Raw genomic sequence first — 25,275 nt, forward strand, 5'->3', positions numbered from 1 at the left:
ATAGAATTATTTTATTACCCACAAGACATAATGACTTTCTGCATATTGCTTGTCAGATTTTTGTTGTTTGTCTTGCCTTCCCATTGCTTGGAATATTTATGTCTACTCAAAAGATGTAAAATGTATACAATAATTGTGAGAATTAACCTGAGTAATTCTTTGTACTTCTTTTTGGTAGGGACTTTGGATCCCAGAAGGGGAAAAGGTTAAAATTCCTGTTGCTATTAAAGAATTGAGAGAGGCTACATCACCAAAAGCCAACAAGGAAATACTTGATGTAAGTGTTCATATTTGTTTTCCCAAGTTGACAGTGGACTGTGGATTTTCCTCTATAGCAGCTAAAGCAATTACAGAATTTTGGCTGGCAAGAAATATTTAACATCCCAACCAGAGTTCTTTGTATAAAAGGGCAGCTATAATGCAAGTCTTTGGGAAATGCTTTGTATCTCTTGTGAAGTCCTTGCTTGCAGTCCCAGCACTGATGTTATTTGTACTCACAGCATGAGTATAAATAATTATAATTATGAACTGGCACATAAGTCAGAACTGTACATTTACACCTGAGGCCATTTTCTTTATTCTTGTGTCTCAAGCCTTAAATTCTGGCATTAACTGCCACTACAACAGTGTAAATAAGAACAATGAAAACATATTTAAGGATTTTTGAATCCTGACATTGCAGGTCATCATCACTTTGTTGTTCAGTTATAAAGGAATAAGTTAACTGTTAATCCGTAAAGAAAAGTTCCCAGCAGACTAGTTTCTCAGCCTCAAACAGTGAAAAATTATCTCACTTCCTGAAAGAGGCATGGGAATTTTATTTTCTTACTTGGATAAAAGTTATGACTTCACAAAACAGGGAAAAGTCTATGGGGCGCTGTTTTCATATGCTTTCAGAGGAACAGAGATCGGCAGCTCTCAGATGACCAAGATCTCTGTTAGCACCCCTTTGCATGTCCACAGGAGCTGCTGACAGCTATGTCTAAACAACATGAGAAACTATGGTCTGGAAACTGGCTTCCAGTTTTTCTCTCTGGACTTCTGGAACCAGCTTCCTAATGTTATCTCATGGGGAGAAATCGCTTGTTCCCCTGAGCCATTGGACAAGATACAAGCAGCACAGACCCTTTGCCCCTAGGCCTGTCTCACCCTTTTTCAAGTCCCATACCCATTACTGCTCCAGTGCATCCAGGGTAGGCTTCTTTCCTCCTGCATGGGCCTTTCAGGGGCTGTTTCACTCTTCACGGTGATTAGGAGCACAATACAGTTTTCACAAAGGTTGATTTGCGCTGAACTGCATCAAATTCCTGTGTAGTGAAGGAAAAGTTAGTAAGCCTGTGGTACTGCATCCTGCCTTCAGCAAAGCAACATACCCAGATGATAGGGTAGTACATGCATGGGTTGTTTGCTCTTTGGTGATATCAAAATAGTTTCTCCATAAAGTCAGAGAGATGACTCCTAAAGCTCTTCTCCTTTTGCTACACAACCAATTTTTTAAGGTCATTGAAACCTCAGAGATAATGACATCCAATTAAAGGTGATTTCTCCTACAGAAACATGCTAGGCATTGAAACAGCACAGCAGCTTTAGTTCCTATAATCCAGACAAGCTCTTGCTGACTTTATTAGGGTAGGGCTAATTCAGAAGATTGTTGTTGAATACCAAGCATACTTGGAGCAGGTCAGAGCATACACAGAGATTTCCAAGATAAACAGTTGAAACAAAGGCCTACTTTAATGTCTTGGACTACTTAGAGGGATCCTGGATGTACAATAGCTCCCTTCTGCTCCTTGTGAAGAGGCGGCAGCCCTATTTCCCTATTACCAAATCTGGGAGCTCTCTGAAAGCTGTGTGGCTAAATGCCCACTCCACGCCTCCAGCTTCCCTGCTCTGCCCCCAGGCCAGCCCCACAGGGGCTGTGCAGCAGATGGGCAGGGAGCAGTGAGTCTGCAGATTTCTTTTCCCCTGCTGAAATTAATACAGCACAGAGCTGAATCCCAACAGGAAGCAACACTAGGAACAGACGTGGAACAGACGCCCTTAATTGGTATGGCTGCTGGGTTTTGAGGCCTACTGAGATTAGTGTATTTTGCTCTCTGCTTCCATCTGAGCATCATATAGTGGATTCACAAGATTGTCTAAAAATGTTGTAAATGTTTATATAATTAAAGAGCACATTGTGTTCTTTTATCTTTCCATGAGCTACCACACTCAGCACTCTCCTTGAGAAAGAATTGTTTTTCAGTCACCTACTCACATTCTGCAGGAGGTTGAGGATCCCTTATTTGAGTTCTGCTGGAGATCATCTTTAGTCTGGCTGCCTGGAGGCCACTTGCATCCCATTGGCTCTTAAACAAAGAAACCAAATGCAGAATTAGCGCTTCTGAAGAAATGACATTATGTCATGTTTTGCTTAGGCTGGTATGTCATGCAGCAATTCCAGGGACAGAATGTATTGCTTAAGAATTGGGATTGTTTATTTCTTGAACGTCATTGCTATAATATCTTTGTTTAATAATATCTCTTACCAGCTACACAGCTATATGACATCCATGGAAAGCTTGTTAGGTGACGACTTTAGTGCTGTGGTATTTCACTTCATAAGCTGTTAGAAAGTGCAGATTTGCTTCTTTCCCTGCCAAAGTAGTGCCCTGTGACAATAGGGCCATGAATATTAATTTAGGCTTCTGAGGGCTGCTGACCTGACTTAATGCTGAAACTTTCAAGGGATGATTAGTTGTTGCACTCCAGATGCTGAGTTAAGATGCTGACCTAAAAGCTCACTACATGGAAAAAATTCCCATTTATTTATGTAATTATATCAGTTTTCAATCAGAGGTCTTTTAAAATGTCCAAAACAGAAATACTGTAAATCAGATGGGAAGTTAGTAAAAAAATATCTTCAGCTTTACTTTTTTCCCGTGTTGTATTTAACTTATAAAATCATAGAATTGCTCCGGTTGAAAAAGACCTTCAAGATCATCGAGACAAGCAACCTAACCATGCTACCCTAACACTAACAACCCACAACTAAATCATGTCCCTGAGCTCCACATCCAAATGGATTTTAAACACATTCAGGGATGGTGACTCAACAACCTCCCTGGGGAGGCTATTCCAGTGTTTAACAACCCTTTCTGTGAAGATTTTCCTTATATCCAACCTAAACCTCCCCTGGCACAACTTGAGGCCATTTCCTCATCTCCTGTTACCAGTGAGAAGAGACCAAGCCCACTCTTGCTGCAATCACTTTTCACGTATTTGAAGAGAGCAATAAGGTCTCCCCTCAGCCTCCTCTTCCCCAGACTAAACAGCCCCATTTCCTTCTGTCTCTCCTCATAGGGCCCTTTCCAAGCCCTTCACAAGCCTTGTTGCCCTTCTTTGGACCTGCTTCAGCATCTCCATATCCTTTCTGTATTGAGGTGCCCAAAATTGAACACAGTACTTGAGGTAGGGCCTCACCAGTGCCAAGTACAGGGGGAGGATTATTTACCTAGTCCTGCTTACCACACCATTCCTGATACAAGGCAGGATGCCACTATCCATCTTGGCCACCTGGGCATGCTGCTGGCTCATATTCATTCAACCATCCATCAGTACACCATTCTTTGAGCATTCTTTGAATCCCAAATTTAAATCTGTAAGTAGCTTTTGCTTGGAAACCTGTGAAGTCTGGGTGGTTTAACCCCCATGGCCATGTTAAAGGGTGTATTCAGTTTATCTGGAGCATGCTCCAACAGCCTCCCAGGGGACTTCTCTTAACTGCAGAAAGAGCAAAGAAAGAAGAGGTACCTTGTTTACCTTAATTGGGGTGAACAAGCTTGAAAGAGTTTTTCATGTATTTATGAAACTCAGATTCAAAAGGCTTTATTAAGGTTTTCATAAAATGTATAAATATCTTCTTGATATCATATCCAGACATTTTAGTCATGCATAAGGGAGTGTTTCACATCCCTTTCTTCCCTTCTTTCTTCTCAGGAAGCCTATGTGATGGCTAGTGTTGACAATCCTCACGTGTGCCGCTTGCTGGGAATCTGCCTCACTTCCACTGTGCAGCTCATCACCCAGCTCATGCCTTATGGCTGCCTCCTTGATTACATCCGAGAGCACAAGGATAACATTGGCTCCCAGTACCTTCTCAACTGGTGTGTGCAGATTGCAAAGGTAAGCTGATGAGCTCAGCTGTGGGGCCAGCTAAGACCCAGGCTGCAACGCAGATATCAGGCAATACGTCATGTTTGTTTATTTACCTGTCTATGCAGGTCTGTGTATTTCACCATGCCTCATGGTTCCTGGAGACTTGATACACATCAGTAAGCTGTTGGTTTGTTTTAAACAATTTACCATTTTCAAGACACTGAATTAATAAATTGCTCCTAGGCAGCATAATATTGTCACCAAAACCAAACACCCTCAAGTGAAAGTGATGTAATGAAGCTGTGGCAGAGGAGGGAACAAAATCTGTCAATTCTCATAACAAAATGCTGCTTCAGTTATGGGATTTTTTTGGTCTGTGCCACAGGGTAAACAGTGATGTTAAATATACCTTCTGGCATGTCCTGAAGAATGACCCTGGTTTTTCAGGATGAAATCTGTGTGGTCTGGGGATCAAAACTGCTGATTAATAAATACCATCTGGCTGTGACCAAAAACATTCCAAACACCACAGGGCTCTTTTGCAATTCATATACAATAAGTTGATGCATGTAATCAGACTGAAATGTCCACAGTGCCAAATAAAACATCATTATCACAACTGGCACTAGTTACCTGCCTGTACATGGAGCTGAAGAGAAGGAGAATAAGTACAGCCCTTAGCAGTAATATGCTGCATGGAAGATGGTTAGGTGTGGAAGAATGGGGCAAAACCAATTGCTGCAGTTTGTGTAAGGTTTGTTATGCGTGATAGCATTATTTGCGAAGTCTAGATGCTTAATGCTGCTCATTTCAGTAATACCAGTCCACAAGTTAATCACATGCTTACCGTCTTATTGGTCCCTTGAGACCTTGTATACATCTCAGGCTCTTATGGCTGTGGTTTGCTTTCAGGAAACATGCTGAGGATCTCAGAAATGTATCCACCAGAAGTACACAGAGCACATTTTTCATCTAGTTGTTTTTTTTTTTTTACAGTGCACTCCACAGCAAATTAATTTATGTGTCCATTGGTAATGTGAGCTGCCATTATCCTGACTCTTGCTCTCTCGTTTGAAACCAGTTACTGCTCTCTCGTGGACTTATTTCCTTTGGATGATGAACTGAAGGCCACATTTCCCTTTTTCTCTTCCTCCTCCTCATTCATTTTTAATGTGGCAGTATCAGTCCTGAGTCTGATCCTCGGAGCATCAGATTTGTTGTGCACTTGCCTGAAACATTGCCATTCACAATTGTTGCTTCTTTTTGATTTTCTTCACATCAGTTCAGCATTCACCCATAGTAACCTCTACCCTCTCCAGTGCTGCTTGACCTCCAGCATCCTCCTTTGTGTTGCTCCATACTGAAGTTCTCGTTAAAGCACTTGTAAATCATGCTTATGGCTTTTTCCCATCAATGTGCCCGGTGTTATTGCTGCACTGATAAAGTCATGCCCAATATTATACTTTCTTACATTATTAATATTATTATACTTTCTCTGACTCAGAAAATGGGGAGAAAAATTATGGCCAGTACATTTGTGTCAGGAAACTAACCAGAAGGAAACAAGTTCACTGTGAAGTTTATTTTTGTTTCTGTTTTCACAGCTTTGAAATAATTTCTGTTTGTATCTTTCACAAACATCTTTTACTAAGCCATGTCTTTCAGGTAAAATGTTATGGCAGAGAATTTTCTACACCATGTTCAGAAACATTGTGGAGTAACTTTGAACATGTTAATCTCACTCTTAATGATGAAAAAATGGCTTAAATCCCAGGCTTGCACACAAGTAGAGATCTGTTGTACTTTCTGTGTGAGCAGTTCAACATCTTTGGTGTATGCTTGTGCATGTGCACAAGTCCTTTGGCTACCAGAGTCTTAAATAGCTTAATGTGAAACTGATATTCTGCTTTTCAGTAGCTTTGAGTCCTCATATGTCTCTGCAGCAGTACATGCTTAGCAGGAAATCTTTGCTCCACTGGGGTGAGATTTTGTGATTTTTTTTTTAAGATAGTCATTTTTTTGTTTTTTGTTTCTTTTTTTTTGTTTGTTTGTTTGTTTTGTTTTGTTTTGTTTTTTTCCAAGAGCTCTGCTCATTAAAGATGTATTTGTATAATTAAATGCATGCTCACAGTGGCATTGTGCCAGTCTGTTTGGGTGGTTTGTTTTGGCAACACAAGCAGCTCTTAGTGCAGGGGTGAAGTTCTGCTGAGAAAATGTAGTGGAAGATTCACTGGTGGTCCAGGTTCACATCGGGCTTAGGATGGGGCTGGCATGTGGAAGGGAATTTTTCCCTCCAGTGCCCTATAATCACATTTTTCTCATTTTGGTGTGAATCTTGTAGGCTAGAAGCACTTTTTTATTAATCTTGTCTTTGTAAAAATACAAGCACATAATCTACTGCCAGCAGAAACCTATGGACTGGGAATAATTGTGGTTTTTAGAAAGGATCTCACAGGAAACTTAGAAATCATGTGTTGTTTTTTTTTAATTCCATGCACCACGAGATTGGAATTGAGGGAACAAAGAATAATCTCTGTGGTCAGAGAGGCAGAGGCAGATTCATGCCTTAAAAGTTAAACCAGCACAATTAGCGATTTTATTTGTCTGGGAGATCTGCAGTCACTCCAGAGAAAAGTGTTCCTCCTTGAGAGAAGTTGTACCAAAAAAGCACGTATGCTATGGCACTGAAACTGGAAGAACTTGCCTTTACAAAGAGGATTTGAAAATAGGTGCAACTCTGAGCTCAGCCATTAAATAAAGGTTGTTTTTTTTTTTTACTTTTTTCTTTTTATTGTGTTTGCAGAGAGATGCTTAATTGCTACCAGTGAGGAGGCAGAGTTCATTGTAACAAGGCACAGAACTGGCAACTTTGAATGATGTATTTATTTTTGCTTGGATTCCACTCTCAGGCCATTTGTGTCTAGATTCTCCTAGTGAAGTTGGCCTGTGTGTGTAGGAATGGTGATGGTCATCATCTCTACTGTGCTACCCTCAGGTCACGGGAGTTGTGCAACTGCAGCTGAATGATGGTTTTGCCCACTCATTTGACAGTACTATGCTGATTTTAGGTCTTGAACTAAGTCCCAGGGGAACTACATCCCCTGCTATACCTCCTGCCATCCCTTTTTTCCTTCATGATTCCACTTAAGTACAGTCCCACATAAAGGTTCCTAGAGGATTGTACCATAGCCACCTCCTTCTCCACATAGTACATCCCCTTCCTGAAATCAGCATCACAAAATTCAAAACAGCAAATCTTTCTGAAAGAGGAATAGGTTACCATGTGTTTATGGTTGTGTGTATACAGTTACCATAGAGCAGCAGTTACCATAGAATTACTTCGGTAACTTACTTGTGTGTTAAAGCCCAAAGTGTGTGAGCAAGATGCCCACCACCAGTCTATTGTTTTGCAGGGAATGAACTACTTGGAGGAACGTCGCCTGGTGCACCGTGACCTTGCTGCCAGGAATGTCCTTGTTAAGACTCCACAACATGTGAAAATCACAGACTTTGGGCTGGCAAAGCTGCTTGGGGCCGATGAGAAAGAGTATCATGCAGAGGGAGGCAAGGTAAAAAGCACTGGAGAGTAAACCATGGTGTGTTCATTGGTGTTTGTGCTCATACATGAGCATTTGTATTAAAACTAGGGAAAAAGAAAGCAGGCTTTTCGAAAAGCTCATCTGCAATCTAAGCTTGCTGCCTTTTAATCCTGTGCAAGTCTGTTGAGCACAGCCAGAGCAGCGTCAGGCCAGTGTGACAGCAGTGGGGACTTAGTTAGCAGGGCTTTTGAAATTCCCACCCTGAATGTCTGGGAAAAAAACAAGGTATTTAAAAAACCATAAAAATAAAACCATGTCTGGATTCATCACGTAGCCAACGCCAATAACACTATACATTTTATGAAGATAAAGGGAATGCCGTATGTTTATAACAGAAGAAAGACCTGTCAGACTTGGTTCAATCTTTATGTTGTACTACGTTCTGATGAAGGGAACGTGTCCTGCTGAGAAACTAACAAGAATCTGCTTGCAAATATTGCAGTGACCATAAATGGAAATCAGATGAGCACAAATCAGTCTTTGTCGTACAGTCTGAGACTGGATTTTTATTCTGTTACAACAGATGGTTAAAATATTAACTGTTAAAAATACAGTAAAATTAACTCGTGAGAGATATTTATAATAGACTCAAAAATTTCACAAGTTTCCAGGTAAATGAAAATAGTAACAAGGGACTCAAACTTGCCTGCTTTAACACTCAAATAGTTGTGTTGTTTCGTTGTGTTTTTTTGACTGCCTTCTACAACCAAACCATTGACTTAAAACACCACCTGGTGGTAAATGTTGCTGATAAAATTTGATTCGGCATCTTATGGCTAATTTGTGGATCTTCCTAGGTTCCTATTAAATGGATGGCATTGGAGTCAATTTTACACCGGATTTATACTCATCAGAGTGATGTCTGGAGTTATGGTGAGTCTAAAAATATAGTCATAATTTTCGTAGATACATTGGAACTATTGCAGTGACATTGAAACAAGTTCTTTATTCTTCCTATTATCTGAAGATTGAGAGATTGAACCTAAATAATGGGCCAAAATCACCTATTTGACTAAGTAAAACTCCCACAAAACTGAGCAGTGGTGAGGTGTAAGAATTTTTACAGAATATGCTTCCACATGATGAGCCCTTCTCTGACAGGAGATGCAGGCAGGAGACTGCACGTCTCCACGTGATGAACTTATGCTGAAGCTTTCCTTCACTGCCTTCCTGTGGAATAGAATGAGACCAACAATAAAGCAGTATATTGAGAGGGAGGACATAAAACCATTGGCCACACTGCCAGTCAGCATCAATTACTGTAACTCTGCTGTCTCCTCTGGCACTACTCGAGGTGATGGTATATTTTGTTGTAGTGGCCTAAAATGATTCAGAGTAGTTGCAATATGGTGTGTGCTCTTCGGGTACTGAGAGGACAACAACAAAAAAAGAAAAGCAATTAATACCTCCTCAAATAATTTGTTTTATGCTTTGTACAAGAGAAAGTGGAGCTGAAAGGAAACTTTTCAGAGCAACTTGCTGCAGAATTTCCACTCCATGGTGTTGTACTTGTGTAAGAAGTTTAGTACAAAAGGTCAGATGCTGTATCCTTTTAGAAAAAGTTCAGTATCTGGTCCTCTTAATTCAGTTATGTATCTTGGCATCCAAAGTATTATTTTGAGACTAATCTACTGGGCAGTCACAGTAGCTACATCACAGAGTATGTCATCAGCAAACAACAGTGAGGCGGCTGGTTTACGCATCTTTCAACAACTGCCCTTGCTCGTCTCCAAAGAGATTGTTTTAAACCAAAAGGCAACTTCCATTTTTATATCCCCTTCCTAACCTGGAGTCAGGAGTATGTAACCTGTATTTCCTTAATGGAAATACATCCTTGTGGGATGTTCAACACTGAGACACTAGTTGCTATTTCAAACTGTTTTATTGTTTGTCTTTAATATCTTGGCAGAAAGTGCTTTTCCTGGACGAGGATCTGTCAGTGCACTGCTTCTCTCAATTGACAAACACATCTGGACAAGCAACTCAGCTTCCTCCAAATTTCTCTCACTGTCTTCTCCTTTCCTTGCAGGTGTGACAGTTTGGGAACTGATGACATTTGGCTCCAAGCCTTATGATGGGATCCCCGCAAGTGAAATCTCCTCTGTCTTGGAGAAGGGCGAGCGTTTGCCCCAGCCACCCATTTGTACCATTGATGTGTACATGATCATGGTCAAATGTGAGTTCAGTGGATTTGTGGATGCTTTCCCAAGCCCAATAAGTGGCACAGTTACCTTCATTACACAGGCATTTCTTCATGCTGTGTTCTTGGTGATGGCGTGGAAATTAGGTTATGTGAAAAGAGCAGTGACAGAATGCGTTCCTGCACCTCATGCCTTAGATGGGAGAGCATGATTTTGTTAATTGCTAATTCAGCCAACTAATGGTTTTTCACTTGTTCACACTGCTGGCTGATGTTGTCAATTATTTTTAAATGTCAGGTAGTATAAATAAACACCATCCATGTTACCTGATACTCTGGTTTTAAACATCTAGAAAATAAAACTCACAATGACTTCTCTAGGCTCAGACTTAGTTCAGTATATTACTATCAGCTAGGGCACATCAAAGGGCTTATGAACCTCAAACCCGTTTTATATCTGTCAGTTGCTTAAATGTCAGATTGTAACCTTGCTTCCTAAGCCAAGGCGAGGCTGCATCCCTGCCAGTACTGTTTGTGAGGATGCTGAGAGGCAGCCCACTAGGTGGCATTTAAGACCTTCTTACCAGAGCGGACTGTACCTGTTGCTGAAATAAAAGCTGTGCTACTAACAAGCACCCTGTAGTACAGCACTTTTGGGCAGTCCTGAAGAGCCTGTGCAAGGAGAGTCTGATCCTTTGCTTACTGTGGTGAGAAGGAACCACATCCAGACACTGCATCCATCAGCAGTGCTCAGACTCATAGGCGTTCTCCTAGAAGTCCCTCCTCAGCAATGCTGAACCCTGCTGACACCTCAGCCCTACCATTTTGTGGCAGTTCTGTCCCAGATCTTCAAAAGCTCTGCACCACAGTGTGTCCCCAAATGCTGAGATTTTTGGAGGCCTGGCAGCTCCATCCATTGCCCATCTTCAAAGCCAGGTTGGAGCTAGAAAGCAGGCATTTTTCCAGGCCCCCAGTCAAGTGCCTCTTGCTTATGAAACACTACCAGTGGAATGTCACTATCGTCTTTTTATACCATTACACTAATTTTAAAAGCAAGAGCATGAGAATGTGGGGTTTGAGCCTTATTTCTTCCACAGGACTCAGTGACATCTTTCACTGCTCTGATGAGCTGCTGTGTACAGGCCGCAGTGCAGACACTGCTGAAACCATTCCCTCTTATCTAAAAGTATTTGGGATTCCCATTCATCTCCTTCTATAAACAGAGAGTATAAACTGAAAAGTTGGAAGTTATTACACAAAATTGTTTAAAAGAAACTATTTTTAAACATGTGCAATTGAAAGATAAATTCAGAAGCAGTAGACGCTATTTCCGCAAAAACAACATATTTCCAAAAGGTTCACTGTCTCCTAAAGTGAGAATAATTTCTTTAATTGGTAAAAACTGCACTGGAAGAATTTAGCATGACAAGAAGCCACTGGCATTGATAATGTTTTGTCTAGTGCAGATTTCAGATGGTGTATTACCACCTTGCTCCTCCATTACCTTGGATAAGCTTCTTGTGAGTTCTCTCAGACATACTAAGATTAACCTTTCTTACTTTTAATCTTAAACATAAATGTCTATACATCACCTCATCTGTTAGCTGATATCAGAAAGTGTGGATTTCCTAAGTCATCTTGCACGTAAAGCCACCAGTATCATTATGAGAAATCTATCACTGATCCACACTGAGCTGTAGGACTTTTATTTGTTAAAGCCCATTTACTAGTTAAATACAACTTAGGCATGGTTAATCTTTCAAAACATGTTGCAGATGTTTTAAATTTTAGAAGACATCTGGTACAGGGTAGAAAATGGCTTTAGATTTCCCAGGATTTCATGAAGCAGTGCAGGCACCTGCTGAAGATACTTTGCTTCTCCTCCTTCAAGAAGTTTGTCAGAGCAGCCTAGTTTAGACTGATCCAGACTGGCCCCCATTAACTGTCTTCAGGATTGTTCCTTACTGTCACGTTGTAGGTCCAAGCAGAGACAAGCCAGGAAGAGAGCAGACAAGCTTAGCCTGGAGCTTGTCCAGCCTTGGAATTTTGGTGCCTCTTTCATGCTTCCAAACTGGCAGGATATGCTTCTTAAATGCTGACATTCACACCAGCTAGTGTCTGCTTAATTAATTTTTTCTGGTGACCTCTTAAAGTAGCTGCTTTCTTACCATGCTCTTTTAGTTGTTACACTTTGTTTCAGACTCTATGTCTGATAACTGAACCAATTTCAGTTGTGCATTGCTCTCCCTGCTGTCCTTTCAGGCTGGATGATTGATGCAGACAGCCGTCCCAAGTTCCGTGAGCTGATTGCAGAGTTCTCCAAAATGGCTCGTGACCCTCCCCGCTATCTTGTTATACAGGTACTAAACACAGTGGTAGCAACATGTCTAATGGGCATTTAATAGCAGGCTCAGAATGCATAGGAAATCAAATTCCTGGATTGTACGAGTTTTCCACTTAAAAGATGCCAGGCTACACAGGCTCATGTTTTCATTGGTTGCTTTCTTCTGAGGCAAAAGGATTTCTCCTGCCCATAACCACTTCTGGGTACTGCAGCAAAAGCTTTTGTTATGCTGACATTTACTTTAAGCTAAAAGGTGCAATATAAATGACATAAGTGTGAGAGAACTGAAAAATATAAATGACATAGGTGTGAGAGAGCTGACTGAAATGGCAGAGCTCTGTGTTTCTGAGAATCAGAGAGCTGCATCTGTTAGTCTGTTTATCTCCTTGCCAGTGAAGGGTTATTTCCTGTGATGTTTGCTTAAACATGATGTGGAAAGAGAAGCCATGTAGGAAACAAGAGCAGTTGTATAAAAGATTTTGAACATCCTCTCCAGCACTGATGATAAGGCGAAACAGCATAGCTGTTTGTGGTGGAATGTGAACTCAGTAACAGCATGAGTTGAGAAGATACACTAGAAATAACTTCCAGCACATGCTGACAATTTGAGGACAGTTCTACTCTTGCCTTCCAGGTCTTAATTCAGCTAGAACCACACAGAGAATTTCAAGACTGGCCAGTATTTTCTTAACACTGGTCCCTGTCTATGCCCAGTAACATCCTGCAGTCCTGAAAGGCTAACAGAGTTTGGATATCACAAAAATGCAGATATTTTACAGCAGCATGGACGTTGCAGGCCCAGATTCTAGGGACGGTGAAGGCTTGAAGGGATTCTGCGAATCCTCTCTCACTGTAATTTTTTCTTACAGGGAGACGAAAGGATGCACTTGCCTAGCCCTACAGATTCCAAGTTTTATCGCACCCTGATGGAGGAGGAGGACATGGAAGACATTGTGGATGCAGATGAGTATCTCGTCCCACACCAGGGCTTTTTCAACAGCCCCTCGACATCTCGGACTCCTCTCCTGAGTTCATTGGTATGAAGCCTTTCCTCTCTGAAAACAGAACAAGTAATGTGAGAGTGAACTGTTTCTCATGATGCCTGTGTTTTCTTTCTCTTTCTTTTTAAAAGAGCGCTACTAGCAACAATTCTGCTACAACCTGCATTGACAGAAATGGGGTAAGTGGAGTGACTTATAAAAAAGGAGTAGCAGCACTGTGATCACTTTCCTATTTAATCCCCTCTCCCTACTTTTATAACTCATAACCTCATAAAACAGTCCCTGTGTCATATTGATTTTCTACATTTCCAACCTAGCAGGGGCACCCTGTGAGGGAAGACAGCTTTGTCCAGAGGTACAGCTCAGACCCAACAGGCAATTTCTTGGAGGAGAGCATAGATGATGGCTTCCTGCCTGCTCCAGGTAAGTATCTCTCTTATGTTTCCATCCCAGGGCTATTCATTCACAAACCATTTGATCGGTTAAGACTCTTGCTTGAATATAATTTTCTTCCTTCCTCTCTGAGAGAAAGGAAACAGTCCAAATATTTCCTACATTTTGCTTTTACTCTGTAAAGAAGAGTGGAAATGCTTGCACATATCCTTTCCTTAAACTTTTCTGACTGCTTTTGGTCACCTCTCATTTCCATACCTTCATGAGCCAGGTTCCTCATGTTTACCACGTGTGCCATCTGCTCAGGAAGTTTAGGTGTGTCAGTCTATGTTTAAAGCTTTCTATTACTTCAGAAAATATGTCAACATGGGTTTCACCCCTTATACCATTTCTGCCACGTAAAGTTTTCTGGTGGTGCCACTGCTTTCAGATATTGATGCACAGAAGGAACCTCACAGTTTCCCATTAACTTACAGCACTGGCCATCACAGAGTGAGACAGAAAGCACAGAGGGAGCTGAGTCTGGGTTAAGTGATATTCTTAAAAAAAAAATCAGCCTTCTCTTCCTTCCCCTAAAAACCCACAGCTGAAAAGACTGACGGACCTTGCAAAGGATAGCACATGAGTGAGAAGTGGAATCTCTGTTACTGTCTGTTCTGTGTTTTCTAGGTAGCTGCCTTATCTCTAAACATTTTTTGAGGGATACGGCTTCTTGGCAGCCAGACTCCCTACTGAAATTTCAAAACAGTATCTGAGACATAGTCACTAAAATCAGCACTAGCTATCTTGCAGCCTTGTGGTCAAAGCAATCATTCTGCTGCTTTGAAACTTGAACTTCTGAAGATGAGCTTCAAGGCAGCGTGCTTTATGTACAGCATGGCAGCCATTGCATTTGGCTCTCTTCCACTCTGGATGCAGAGCTGGGAAGTCTGGTGAGATGTTGCACTGAAAAAAAGTATTGCAGATGGATTAAAATTGCACCTTGAGAGCACTGGATGCAAATGTTTGCGATAATCATACCTCATCGCTTCCATTATCTAGTTTTTTGTTTTTAATTCCAGAGTATGTAAACCAGCTGATGCCCAAAAAACCATCTACTGCCATGGTCCAGAATCCAATATACAACAACATCTCTCTCACAGCAAACTCAAAGCTTCCCACGGACTCCAGCTACCAGAATTCCCACAGCACAGCTGTGGACAACCCTGAGTATCTCAACACCAACCAGTCGCCACTGGCCAAAACAGTCTTTGAGAGCTCTCCATACTGGATCCAGTCGGGCAATCACCAAATAAATCTGGACAATCCTGACTACCAGCAGGACTTCTTACCGAATGAAACAAAACCTAACGGTCTCTTGAAAGTTCCTGCAGCAGAAAACCCAGAGTACTTGAGGGTAGCCGCACCAAAAAGTGAATACATTGAAGCTTCAGCATGACCACAGAGGATTTTTTCTTGCAGTGAAGCAAGCCAGACTGGTGAATCACCTGGCTGCTGCAAGAACAAACTCTATTCAACGTGAATGGCAACCACAATGCATCAGTAAGCACACTTCAGCATACGAGCTGAATCTGCAAAGCCAATCTCACAGGACAGTTTGGGTCTTTTACCCGTTTCCACATACTAGCTGAAGCCCATACCCTGCACTGAGATGTGTGTTGAAACGGAGCGGGATCTTCCTGTATAGAAAAAAATATGGATGCATTCCTTTCATTTTCAAATGGTAGCATGGTAAGAAGCCACTCTGGGATGAACTTGTGAGCTGTACACTCTGTACAGTCAAATTCCTTTCTACAATGTGTATTTTTATAAACGTTTCTAACAGACTTTTTGGATCTTTTACAAGATCAAATGTGTGTACTGCTAGTCTGTTAGTTGGCGATCAGATCACCAGCAGGAAGAAAAATAATGTTACTGAATAGTATTCCAGAAGTCCTGGAACAGAAATAGTTATTCCAAACCACAGGATTTTTACAAATTGGCTCCAGGAACAGGAAAAGTGCATCTGGTGGATTTATGGGAGATTCTGTCCATGGCAGGACGGAGCAGATTGAATTGGGGAAAACTAGCACAAGGAATGAATGGCAAGACACATCACCTACTGACCACTACTGCTAAAAACTGACAGGAGGAATGCAGCTCACAATCATTTGTAGATTTTTATAGAGCACACACTGGTCTGTTTTCTCATAGACAAGCACAAAGCATTTTTCTGATGTTTTACGCAGTTGTAGAGTTGTCAAAATGCCTCTCTTCTTCAACAAAACTATTTGAGATGTTGCAGTAACTGAAAAATGAAGTGTCAAATAATGTTTAACAGACTCTAATTAAATGTCAAGGAAATGCAAATGGTTGCAAATTGGAGCCTTCGTGAGACAGACAGGAAGACTGATACTAAATTAAACTTGACTAAGGTTCTAGCCAACTAGTCTCTTTTAAATACTCAGAAATCTTTTTGTGAACATTTGGCAAAGAAAATGGTCATGTCCATTGTAGAGCTTTCCTCACTTCGAGGTAGAATATGACTAGTAGCTGTATCATGCCAGGGCAGAGACTAGGGCTTTTTGCCTCACCGTACCTGTCCCTGTGGGGTGACCTCTTGCACCCCAAAGCAAGGGTAGTGAGAATGGGTTGGGGAAAGGAAAAGTAATCTAGAATGGTGGAAAAAGTTGCCTTCCTCTTATGAAACACAGGACTGCTCAGTGTTTCTTCAAAATACCCTGGGCTTCTGTTGTCACTGTGGAAGAGGCGGATGAGCCAACGTTAAGATTTTAGTATAAATACTCTGTATACTGTGTCAATCACAGGAGCCAAAGCAGTTACTCTTTCAAGGGCTCCATGTTTCAGAACATAGAACTCCTCTAACATTAACATTTCTTTATGAAGGCAGTAGGAGTAAAATGCCCAAAGCGTGAATTTATCTAGCGACACAGAAGCAACCCACCAACAGCTTGGCAGCATTGCAATTTTAATCTTGCCATTAGTTCAGAAATCAAAGGCATGTTTGTCAATTTTATAACATTGTTTTTACAGATTTATTGAGAAGTAAAAGAGTGGTCATTACCTTTTTATGGGTAATGCAGTGAAAAAAGCATCATCAGCTTCTGTGTGTGCAGTAGTTCATCAGCCACCTTTCAGTTTGGGGTAGGGAAGTGCATTTAGTCAAAATCTAAAGGTTTTCTTGGTGTGCTGTTTCATAGGTTTGTGTCACTGAGTCCCAGCAGGAAATGCAGTGTCTGACTTTGATTAGTGCTGGTTTGTGTTTAAAACAGTAACCAAAATTTAGTTCCCATGTCCAACTAGTGGCAGATTTCTTCTTACATTCCTGAGAGCACATTTGTTCTGCTGCTCTCACAAGCAGTGTGAATGCACAGGCAGTACTTTTCTGTCCACCCACCACCTCATGAGAAATGTAAATAAAAACAAAATGTATTCTAACAGAAACCACATACAATTTTCAGTTAATCTGTTACATCTCCAAGCAGAACACAAGAAAATCATACAGTGCATGTCCTCCCATAGTAATCTTCCAACAGCATCACATGGAAGAATGTATTCGTGTTTTAATCTGTCACCCAAAACAAGAAAGCCACTAAGAAGTAGCAATACCTGTAACCAGCAGTATGTAGCGTTAGAATTGTTCAATATTTGCTTGCATTTCTAAAGCAATTTAGGAGGAATTCAGTAGACTTACTACTAGAAACAGGGAAATACATCTAAAAATTAAGCAACGTAGGTTTAAAAGCTCATCTTATTTATCTATTTATTTTTAAAAAATGATAACAGTAGCAAAGGGACTACACAAGTTCCTGATAAAAATGTACAGGAAGATTCCAGATTTGTGGGATTAGCTGCACTGTGAAATAATTCCAGTAAACATGCACCCTGTAAGCCATGATTTGTAAATAGGCAGCTCAGTAATGATTAAAAAGCCAGCGAAATGAAAAAATCCGTGCAGTGCCTCAAGGGGCAGATAGTGTGGCACTGGGAGTGAAGGGCACATGGTCGTTGCTGGAGGCACAGGTGCTACACAGGGCAGTGCTCTTGGGTAACAAAATGTACCCAATAACTATCACTGAAAAAAAAAATCAATAAGCAGCTGAAATGCTTTTTGTGTTGTTTTTTCTTCCCACTGCAGGTCACTGACCATGTAACAGCAAGTAGCCCCATAGGTGCTGGTAAAGGCAAAATGGGTCAGGAGTCACGGCACCTTGCTGTTGCAGTGCTGTACAAAACGCAGGCTACTGGATGGGACGTAGAAGTTGTGGGTTTGCAACTTGTATGAAACTAAATATTAGAATTTAATTTTCTAAATACTCATAAAGGCACTGCACCTTGGCCCAAAAATAACTTGAAAGTTCTGCTGTTGTCTCTCCAGATATGTGGGTATAAAACACTGATTTTAAAAACACAGCTAAACAGGGAAATGTGACAGGCCACAGCCACTGGTAAAAGCTAGCAGATGCTTTACAATCCAGAAAATAAAACTCCAGTTGTGACAGTATTTCTCATGGAAGGCAAAATGACACCACTTACAAGTTAGTGTCTCTTAATCATAAAGCAGCAGTTACTGATAAAATATTTTAAAGAATAATTTGTTTGGGTATGAAAATGTAAGTCACGTCGAGGGTCTTTATGTTACTTTGATGTTTTCCAGTGATCTGTGTGTGGTGTTGGTGCACTTCACTTGGGCCTTGGGTTGTTTCTTTTTTCCTGCAAAGGAAATCGGCCTGGGAACTGTCCTTCATAAGACATTACTAAATATGCTCTTGGGGTTTATTTGAGAGGAAGGGCTTTATGTAGGGAGAGTAGTGCCAGGCTGAGGGCACAGCCAGCCAATCCATGTCTGAGACAGCTGCCAAATTTCCCATGAATTGTTCTTTCAGGCATGGGTGGGAACGGCTACACACATGGCTCCTCTCCCTGTTTTCACCTTGGAGAGAAGTCCTCTATATTTCTGGAGAGACCATCTGTGCAAAAAACAGCATGCTCAGCCTCTGTGCTTCTGGATGACCTTCATCCCAAGCTTGGAGGTGCACCAGGGGCTATGTCAGTGTCTATTCCCCTCACACAGTGTCTGTGGTGTCCTCAGGCTGTCTGGGGGTGCTCCAGGGTGCCAATGAGAAACTTTGCATTTCCGGACAAGCACTCATTTTTCAGATTGAGTTCCAACATCTTCAATTAGTATGTTTTTCAACCTCTCCAGACGAAGAGTTACAAGTTGCCATGTTTCTCTGTGGAGAAAAACAAAAAAACAAAAAAACCGAATCAGGACAAAGTATGAAAATGTACCTGCGTCCTCCTGCCTGATGAAAACCATATACTGATGAAGTGTCAAACTCTGCATGTAACACTTAGCAAGAATGCTTTGTAATGTTTTATCACCACTGAATCAATTTTCTATATTGGAATCCCATTTTCTAGTGTTCTTTTTGTAAGTTTTATCTCTTTGTGTGAACATACAAGTTTTTAAGGAGACTTTTTAAAAAATAATAGAAAAACTTTATACAAAAGAAAACTATGACACCTTTCAGTAGCTTTTTTAATAAGCTGCATTAGGACCAAAGATGTAATGTTGTGTTTTCTTGCCTTAATGGAATAGGGTATTGATCACTACTCCCACAGTATCTCATTTTAAGGAAAAGCTGCAGATCTCCATCTTTCATTGGGACTGGCCAAAGCATTGCTGTGCCAGGTGGGCTTCACAGAGCATTGAGGCCTGTCCATAGAAAACCAAACCTTACATCAGAACCAGATACCACTTCAGGGCCAGACCTATAACATCTGTTCAATTTTGATCCATTTTCTATTCAGCTCAATAGCTAAACAAAGACACGGTAAAGAAAAAAAGAAACAACTACATCATATTTTGGCTTAGCTTTAGGAAAAAATACAGTGATGAGACGTGATTAGATAACTGCCTTTTATATGCAGAAGTGTGTAGGCAAGCAGCAAGATTTTAAAATGAAAACACTTTCTGTTATGTATTACTTTAATTATGTGGAGGAGTTGAAATCACAACATTTCCGTGACAGGCTTTACTTTCTGTCACACATTCCGCCTAGCTGGGCAATGCCTAGTGGACTGAAAATTGTGGTTCATTCACATCAGTAATAGGTACTGCACATAAACTCCTCATTCTCTTGCACGGGAAGCTAGATGAGACTGCAAGAGGAGAATGTGGAGATAGTAGGCGCCCTCAGTAGCATTAGAAGAAAAGGTTTCCTGAAGAAAAAGAGAACTGAGGACCTGGAAAGAGACACATCACATCACTGAAGTCAGCAGGCAGAATACCTTTGACAAGTTTCAGGGCTGGCGTTCAACCACCTTGGCTCTTGTCCTCTGTCACACTTCAGCTTTGTTGCACATGGAGCTGTCTGAACACAAGGCAGCATGAGCTTTGTGGTCTCTCTGTATCTTTCTCTTTGAAGTGATGAATTTTCTGATTAATACGGTGAAAAAAATTAAACACAAACCTACACCTGTAACCTATCAAATGGACTTGCTGATTTTTTTTTTCTTACGTAGCTTAATGGTACATCATTTCCAGTTGCTCTGGAATTGAGCCAGACCATACTCCTAACCTCTCACAATCTAACCAAAAACTGTGGATTTTCAAATACCACCAACGCTATCCTTATACTTAATGAAAGGGAACATGTGAAGTAGTTGTCTACGGTGATAGGATGGTTGGGTTACATAGCTAGGTTTTTTTTTAACCCTACATTCCTAATTCTGTTCCCTTTCGAATTGATGGGATGTTAAACTTGATTTCACTGAGAGTATAAAACAAGGCTAATGTTGAGTGATTTTGATAATCAGAGATCCTATGGATCCATTGCCCCTTTTTACGCTGCTTTGTATTGATGCAATCAATTGAATATAAGGAATAATGTCTTTGTCTTAATGAACTACCAAGCAATATATTCATAGATACGGATGGTATCCTTGCAGCATTGTAAAGTTACTCAACTATGAAAGCACTATTTGTACAATGAGAAACTCTTGACTTTTATATGGTTTAATGGTTTATATTGTTGATCAAAGATTGTTTGTATATTGAGCGATAAAAATGAGGTGTATATTATTCTTTTTATTTGTTCTTAATTTTTTGAGAACTTTCATTGTGATATACTGTTGTATTTAAGGGCAAGAAAAATCAGTGGCTAGCTTGTAGGGTTTGTAGCCAGAACAGAACTCACATTAGGGATTCTTGTTGATGGACTTAGATTTTTGTAGAAGTGGTCACCTAGGGGATTTATCCAGTGCTTAGTGAAGCTAATAACAGAACCCTTTCCTATCGTCAAGACTGTCTGGCTCTCTCTACACACAGTGCAGGAGTTCCATAATGTGAGTAATAATTCAGCTAGCAATTGTGACCGTTGGAAGTGCAATATAAAAGACACGGTGCTGCTTATCAGGGAGCTAACAAAAGCTGCTCTTTCAAAATACATAGCAGGTTCTCACTTCAGTTTTATGGCAAAAGCAGGACAGTCAAAGCAATCCTTGGATTCTCATCCATGTGACATTTGGCATATGAAGCCATACTGGTGGACATATCTGAATTTCATAATCATGAGTTGTGCAACAGCAGCACAGCACGACTCCATGGTACAGAAAGACAAGAGTTTCAACTAGAGTCACACACACGAAAAGCAGTTACATTACTGTACTACTCTAGCAGAAGGGAGAAATTCTGTCATCAGAGCAAATGAAATAAAGCCTCAGGGTTCCCCAGGTATTGGTGTTTAAATATCTAAGTAGTGGAACACATAGCAGGTAAAGATAAAAGGAACTGCAGGATCTGTGACATAACAGAGCAAAATACATTGGGTTTTACAGTACAGTAGAGAAAAGCTAGAATTGACAGTACACATTCAGCCTGGATAAGTCCCTGGTATCATCATTAGTAAAATAAATCATTTTTCTCTCTAAAGATTAACTTTGTACACAGGAAAAAAGAAAGAAAGAAAAAAAAAGCCACTACAGCACCTTTCTCATTTTTATCTTTCCTTCCAGTCCCTTCCAACACCTAGGCTGCATGTTTTACCAGCTCAACTTACTTTTTGCAGAAATGATGTAGTCTTAATATTACTGGTTCTCAGAAATGTCTAATCTGTATTAATGCATGATATTTTTATTTTAATAAAAGTAATTAAACAAGTCTGCTGCTTGGAGGCATGGGTGTTTTGTTGTTTTTTTTTTTTTATGGTTTGTTTGTTTCAGTGATGAATTAAGATTCTATATAAGTCAGTATTGCTATTTTTAACTTGAAAAGGAAACTGAAATATATGTCCATTCACCTCCTCTGAAGATTCAAACATCTCCTTTATTGGGCAGGAATACTCTTTTTATTTCACAGGTAGAAAAACAGGCATAGCATTGCCCATAGAGGTGGAGACACTGGTGGGGATAGATTCCCCTGCTGCAGCACTAGAGGAGAGGAAATTAAAATCAAGAATGAGGTGGGTACAAGAAATGTGTGAATGTTTGGGAAGAATGAGTATTTAGAAATTCCACTGATTTCAGCTGAAACACCCGAAACATAAAATGTGACAAAAGGTGCAAAAGGATAACACAAGACAAAGTAACACTGCTGCAACTTAATTCCCCAGTCTCCCTGGTTAAGGTAAGATACAGAAAATTGCTATCTAAAGATAAGGAGAAGAAGGCAAGTCTCTGCCACGTCATTCCACCATTATCCTCAGAAGCACTGATCAAACATCACCTTCCACTATTCCCAAGCTCAAGCAAGGAAAAAGCAAAGTGAGCCTTCAGGGATCCCATCTGAACTCGCAACAATTATGCCAAATCCTCTAAGAGATTTCCAAGACAGCCAATAAGAACCAGCATTCTTTAAGGAGGCCCATGGCTACAGTCAGACTACCTACCACAGTTGCCTTTGACAGACTCGTGTGGACTGTGTTGTGAAGGTGGAAGAGCTCATCCAAGGCCACCTCCTGCCCAAGGCTATGTTGCTGGGCTGGCTGTCTCATAGGGGGCAGCCACATTGCTCACACCTGGGGCTTATCAATAGATAGTGTTTTTCCACGTGGTATCAGCACAGCTTCTCTGAAGTTGCACAGCATAGATGGCTCAGCTCATGTTGGTGCTGACCCGAGGCAGACTCATGGCAGACCACCAGGAGAGGTGCTACTGGGGCAGCAGGCACCAAAGGACACATCCTGCACAGGATGCTTGGTGAGATGGACAGAACTCCACTCTGTGCCTTGAGGTGGCCCTCCGGGAAACACCTGGGGATGCATACACTGAGACCCCAAATTCAAATTGGACAGTGTTGCTGCTCTTTGGAATGGGAACTGGAGTTAGAGATAACTAGTGGTAACCATAAATGTCTCTAATACCATCTGTGAGGTGTTCATCATCAGTGTTTTTATTGCAGAAAGCCTTTTTCTGTAAAACCTCTTTTCTTTCTGAAGAGAGCAAAAGTATCATTTAATGCATGTATTAACCTTAGAGTCTGCTGCCCTGTGAAAGTGAGCCAGCTCAGAAATAGCAGTTTTTGTCTTCTGTATCCAGTATTGCATGGACTGGTTTACACTTGTCATTTCTTTCTCATTTCTTCCTTTTGAACACAAATGCACTAGACTTCAGCGCATTCTGTCCTTCTTAGATGAGAGCTATGATGACAGTGGAGATGGCTATTCCTGCCTCACAGCTTTTATTTAGCTGTGTTTCTACTGGCACTCCTTTACAAGTCAAAGTACACTTAATAGGGATCACAGCTGCTTGTATCACTTTCTGTCTAGTTGCTAAATCATCAAAAGCAGAGAACTTGTGTGTGAGTTTCATGGTGGTGGATAATAAACACAGCAACACATGACTTCTGCTATTGCCCGTGGAGAAAGAGCTGCACAAGGCCCAGCTGCTCTGGGTAGGCCAGAAAATGCCAGAGGAGGCAGCTCTTGTAGGGGTGAGAAGGGCTCCAGGCCCAGACTACATTGTTCTCTGCGGACAGCCCCTCAGGGAGAACTGCAGAAAACACATGCAGCGTCATAGAAATTGACAAAGACAAGCCAAGTCCGCCAAGTCTTCCTGGATCAGTGCCCTCTTTTGGAAGAGATTAAGCTGTGCACAAATGTGTAGCTTTAAAATAGGCCTCCCAGCAAACAGAGCAGAAAAAGATAGCTCACACAGGCAATTTATTTCCCAGCCTATTTGGAGTACAGGTTCATGCTACATTTAATCCAGTGTAAGTATGGGCTGCTGCTTCAAAAGATCGCTGCACTGATCCAGTGGAAAATTAATCCTTCTCTCTGATGGTATAGTTCCAGTGGATGTACAATGCAATTGCACGCACAAGAGATCTGACATCTGATGTGGCAATGTGTATGCCAAAGATATGATTGTACCCTTGGTGGCAGAGAGTACATCCTCCTGCCCTCAGAAGCTCTTGTGCATGTTCCTGTGAAGTACACCTTTTCCATAACACTCAGTTATTTGTTTTCTTCGTGTCATGCAAGATGATGCTATGAGGACAAAGGGAATTAAGCTCATTTTTGGTTTACGATTTTTAAACTGCTGGTGGGAATTAGGCTTTGTCCAGACTTTTCTTTCTCATATGAGGAGTTTCCAGCATATATGCAACCTTTTGCAAAGTAAATAAGGATATTTTCAGTGAATGTCAGCTTTAGAAAAGTCATGGTCTTGTAGAACACAAACACACACAAAAAAGCCATGTACATTTAAAAGTGGTTATATTGGCTTCTTATGTACTAATACAGAATTGTTTTTATTACTTGATTCTGGTTCAGTGGAGATTTGCCTAAGAAATCTGGATGCTGTGTTTTGCTGTAAATAAGGATGCCAGAGTAGAGTTATAAGGAGGTGAGGCTCTGAATTTGACTCAGACATGTTAAGTCAACAAACCTAATTCCCATCACACATCAGCCAAATAGGCGAACAAAAGCCACAAATTGCCTTGGTGCCAAAAAATGAGTTCTATAGGACCTTTTATATTTGAACAGGGCAATGGACATGTCTCTGCAATGTTAGATAAGTGATAAATAGCACTATAAGAGACTGTTCATCTGTGTTCCTCCTGAATGTTGTGCTGTTTTCTCCCCAGTTTCATATCTTTGGCATACAGCACAACCATAGCAGTTATATTTTGACCATCTTTTAAAGAGCAAGTGGGCTCCTGATGAGGTTCTCTTATTATGGCAATGGGGCATTATCCCATCACAGGCAGGCAGTGGCAAGATACTTGATGATCAGGCAATAGGCATTTGAAATCAGAACAAAAATACAGGTAGAGCAATTACTGGGAGAAATAGTGATCTATATTAGGCAACAGTTATTAGAGGGAACACTGATCCCAAATTCATCTTTGTAAGCATCCTTGTCAGTTTACTAATTACACAGGCTTTTCTGCTGCTTCCTTTCAATAGAGGATGGTTCAGACTAATAGGGCACTTGTCCCAAGGGGACAGTGGTCACTGAGAAGCTTAACATCATTATGAAACAAGAGATGAGCCCATTGAGATACTGTCAGCTCAGAAGATTTACACCAAGCTGGTTTTAGGAGAACCAGTGGCAAGATACAGGAAAGTAAAAGTGGCACATTCAGTCAACCAAAAGTAATCCTGCAGAGATGACACTGGCTGTTCACAGTGTGCAACAAAAACTTCACAATATCTC

General features: G+C 41.0%; 1 protein-coding gene across 2 annotated transcripts in view; it reads left to right on the plus strand.

The window, feature by feature from the left end:
* EGFR (epidermal growth factor receptor) overlaps window positions 1-15,595 on the plus strand; it is a 145,426-nt gene extending 129,831 nt beyond the window's left edge. The window contains exons 19-28 of one of the 2 annotated variants that reach the window (XM_065753000.1): window positions 179-277; window positions 3,979-4,164; window positions 7,551-7,706; window positions 8,534-8,609; window positions 9,766-9,912; window positions 12,139-12,236; window positions 13,090-13,257; window positions 13,353-13,400; window positions 13,539-13,644; window positions 14,676-15,595. In XM_065753000.1, the coding sequence (XP_065609072.1) occupies window positions 179-277; window positions 3,979-4,164; window positions 7,551-7,706; window positions 8,534-8,609; window positions 9,766-9,912; window positions 12,139-12,236; window positions 13,090-13,257; window positions 13,353-13,400; window positions 13,539-13,644; window positions 14,676-15,052 (1,461 nt within the window). In that variant the 3' untranslated portion in view covers window positions 15,053-15,595. The remainder of the gene's footprint in view (window positions 1-178; window positions 278-3,978; window positions 4,165-7,550; window positions 7,707-8,533; window positions 8,610-9,765; window positions 9,913-12,138; window positions 12,237-13,089; window positions 13,258-13,352; window positions 13,401-13,538; window positions 13,645-14,675) is intronic. The other variant, XM_065753001.1, reaches the window with a different exon arrangement.
* The last annotated feature ends 9,680 nt before the right edge of the window (window positions 15,596-25,275 follow it).

Source organism: Cyrtonyx montezumae, unplaced genomic scaffold (assembly GCF_038088225.1).
Source record: "Cyrtonyx montezumae isolate F1298 unplaced genomic scaffold, pur_monq_1.0 scaffold_8, whole genome shotgun sequence".
Classification (NCBI taxonomy): domain Eukaryota; kingdom Metazoa; phylum Chordata; class Aves; order Galliformes; family Odontophoridae; genus Cyrtonyx; species Cyrtonyx montezumae.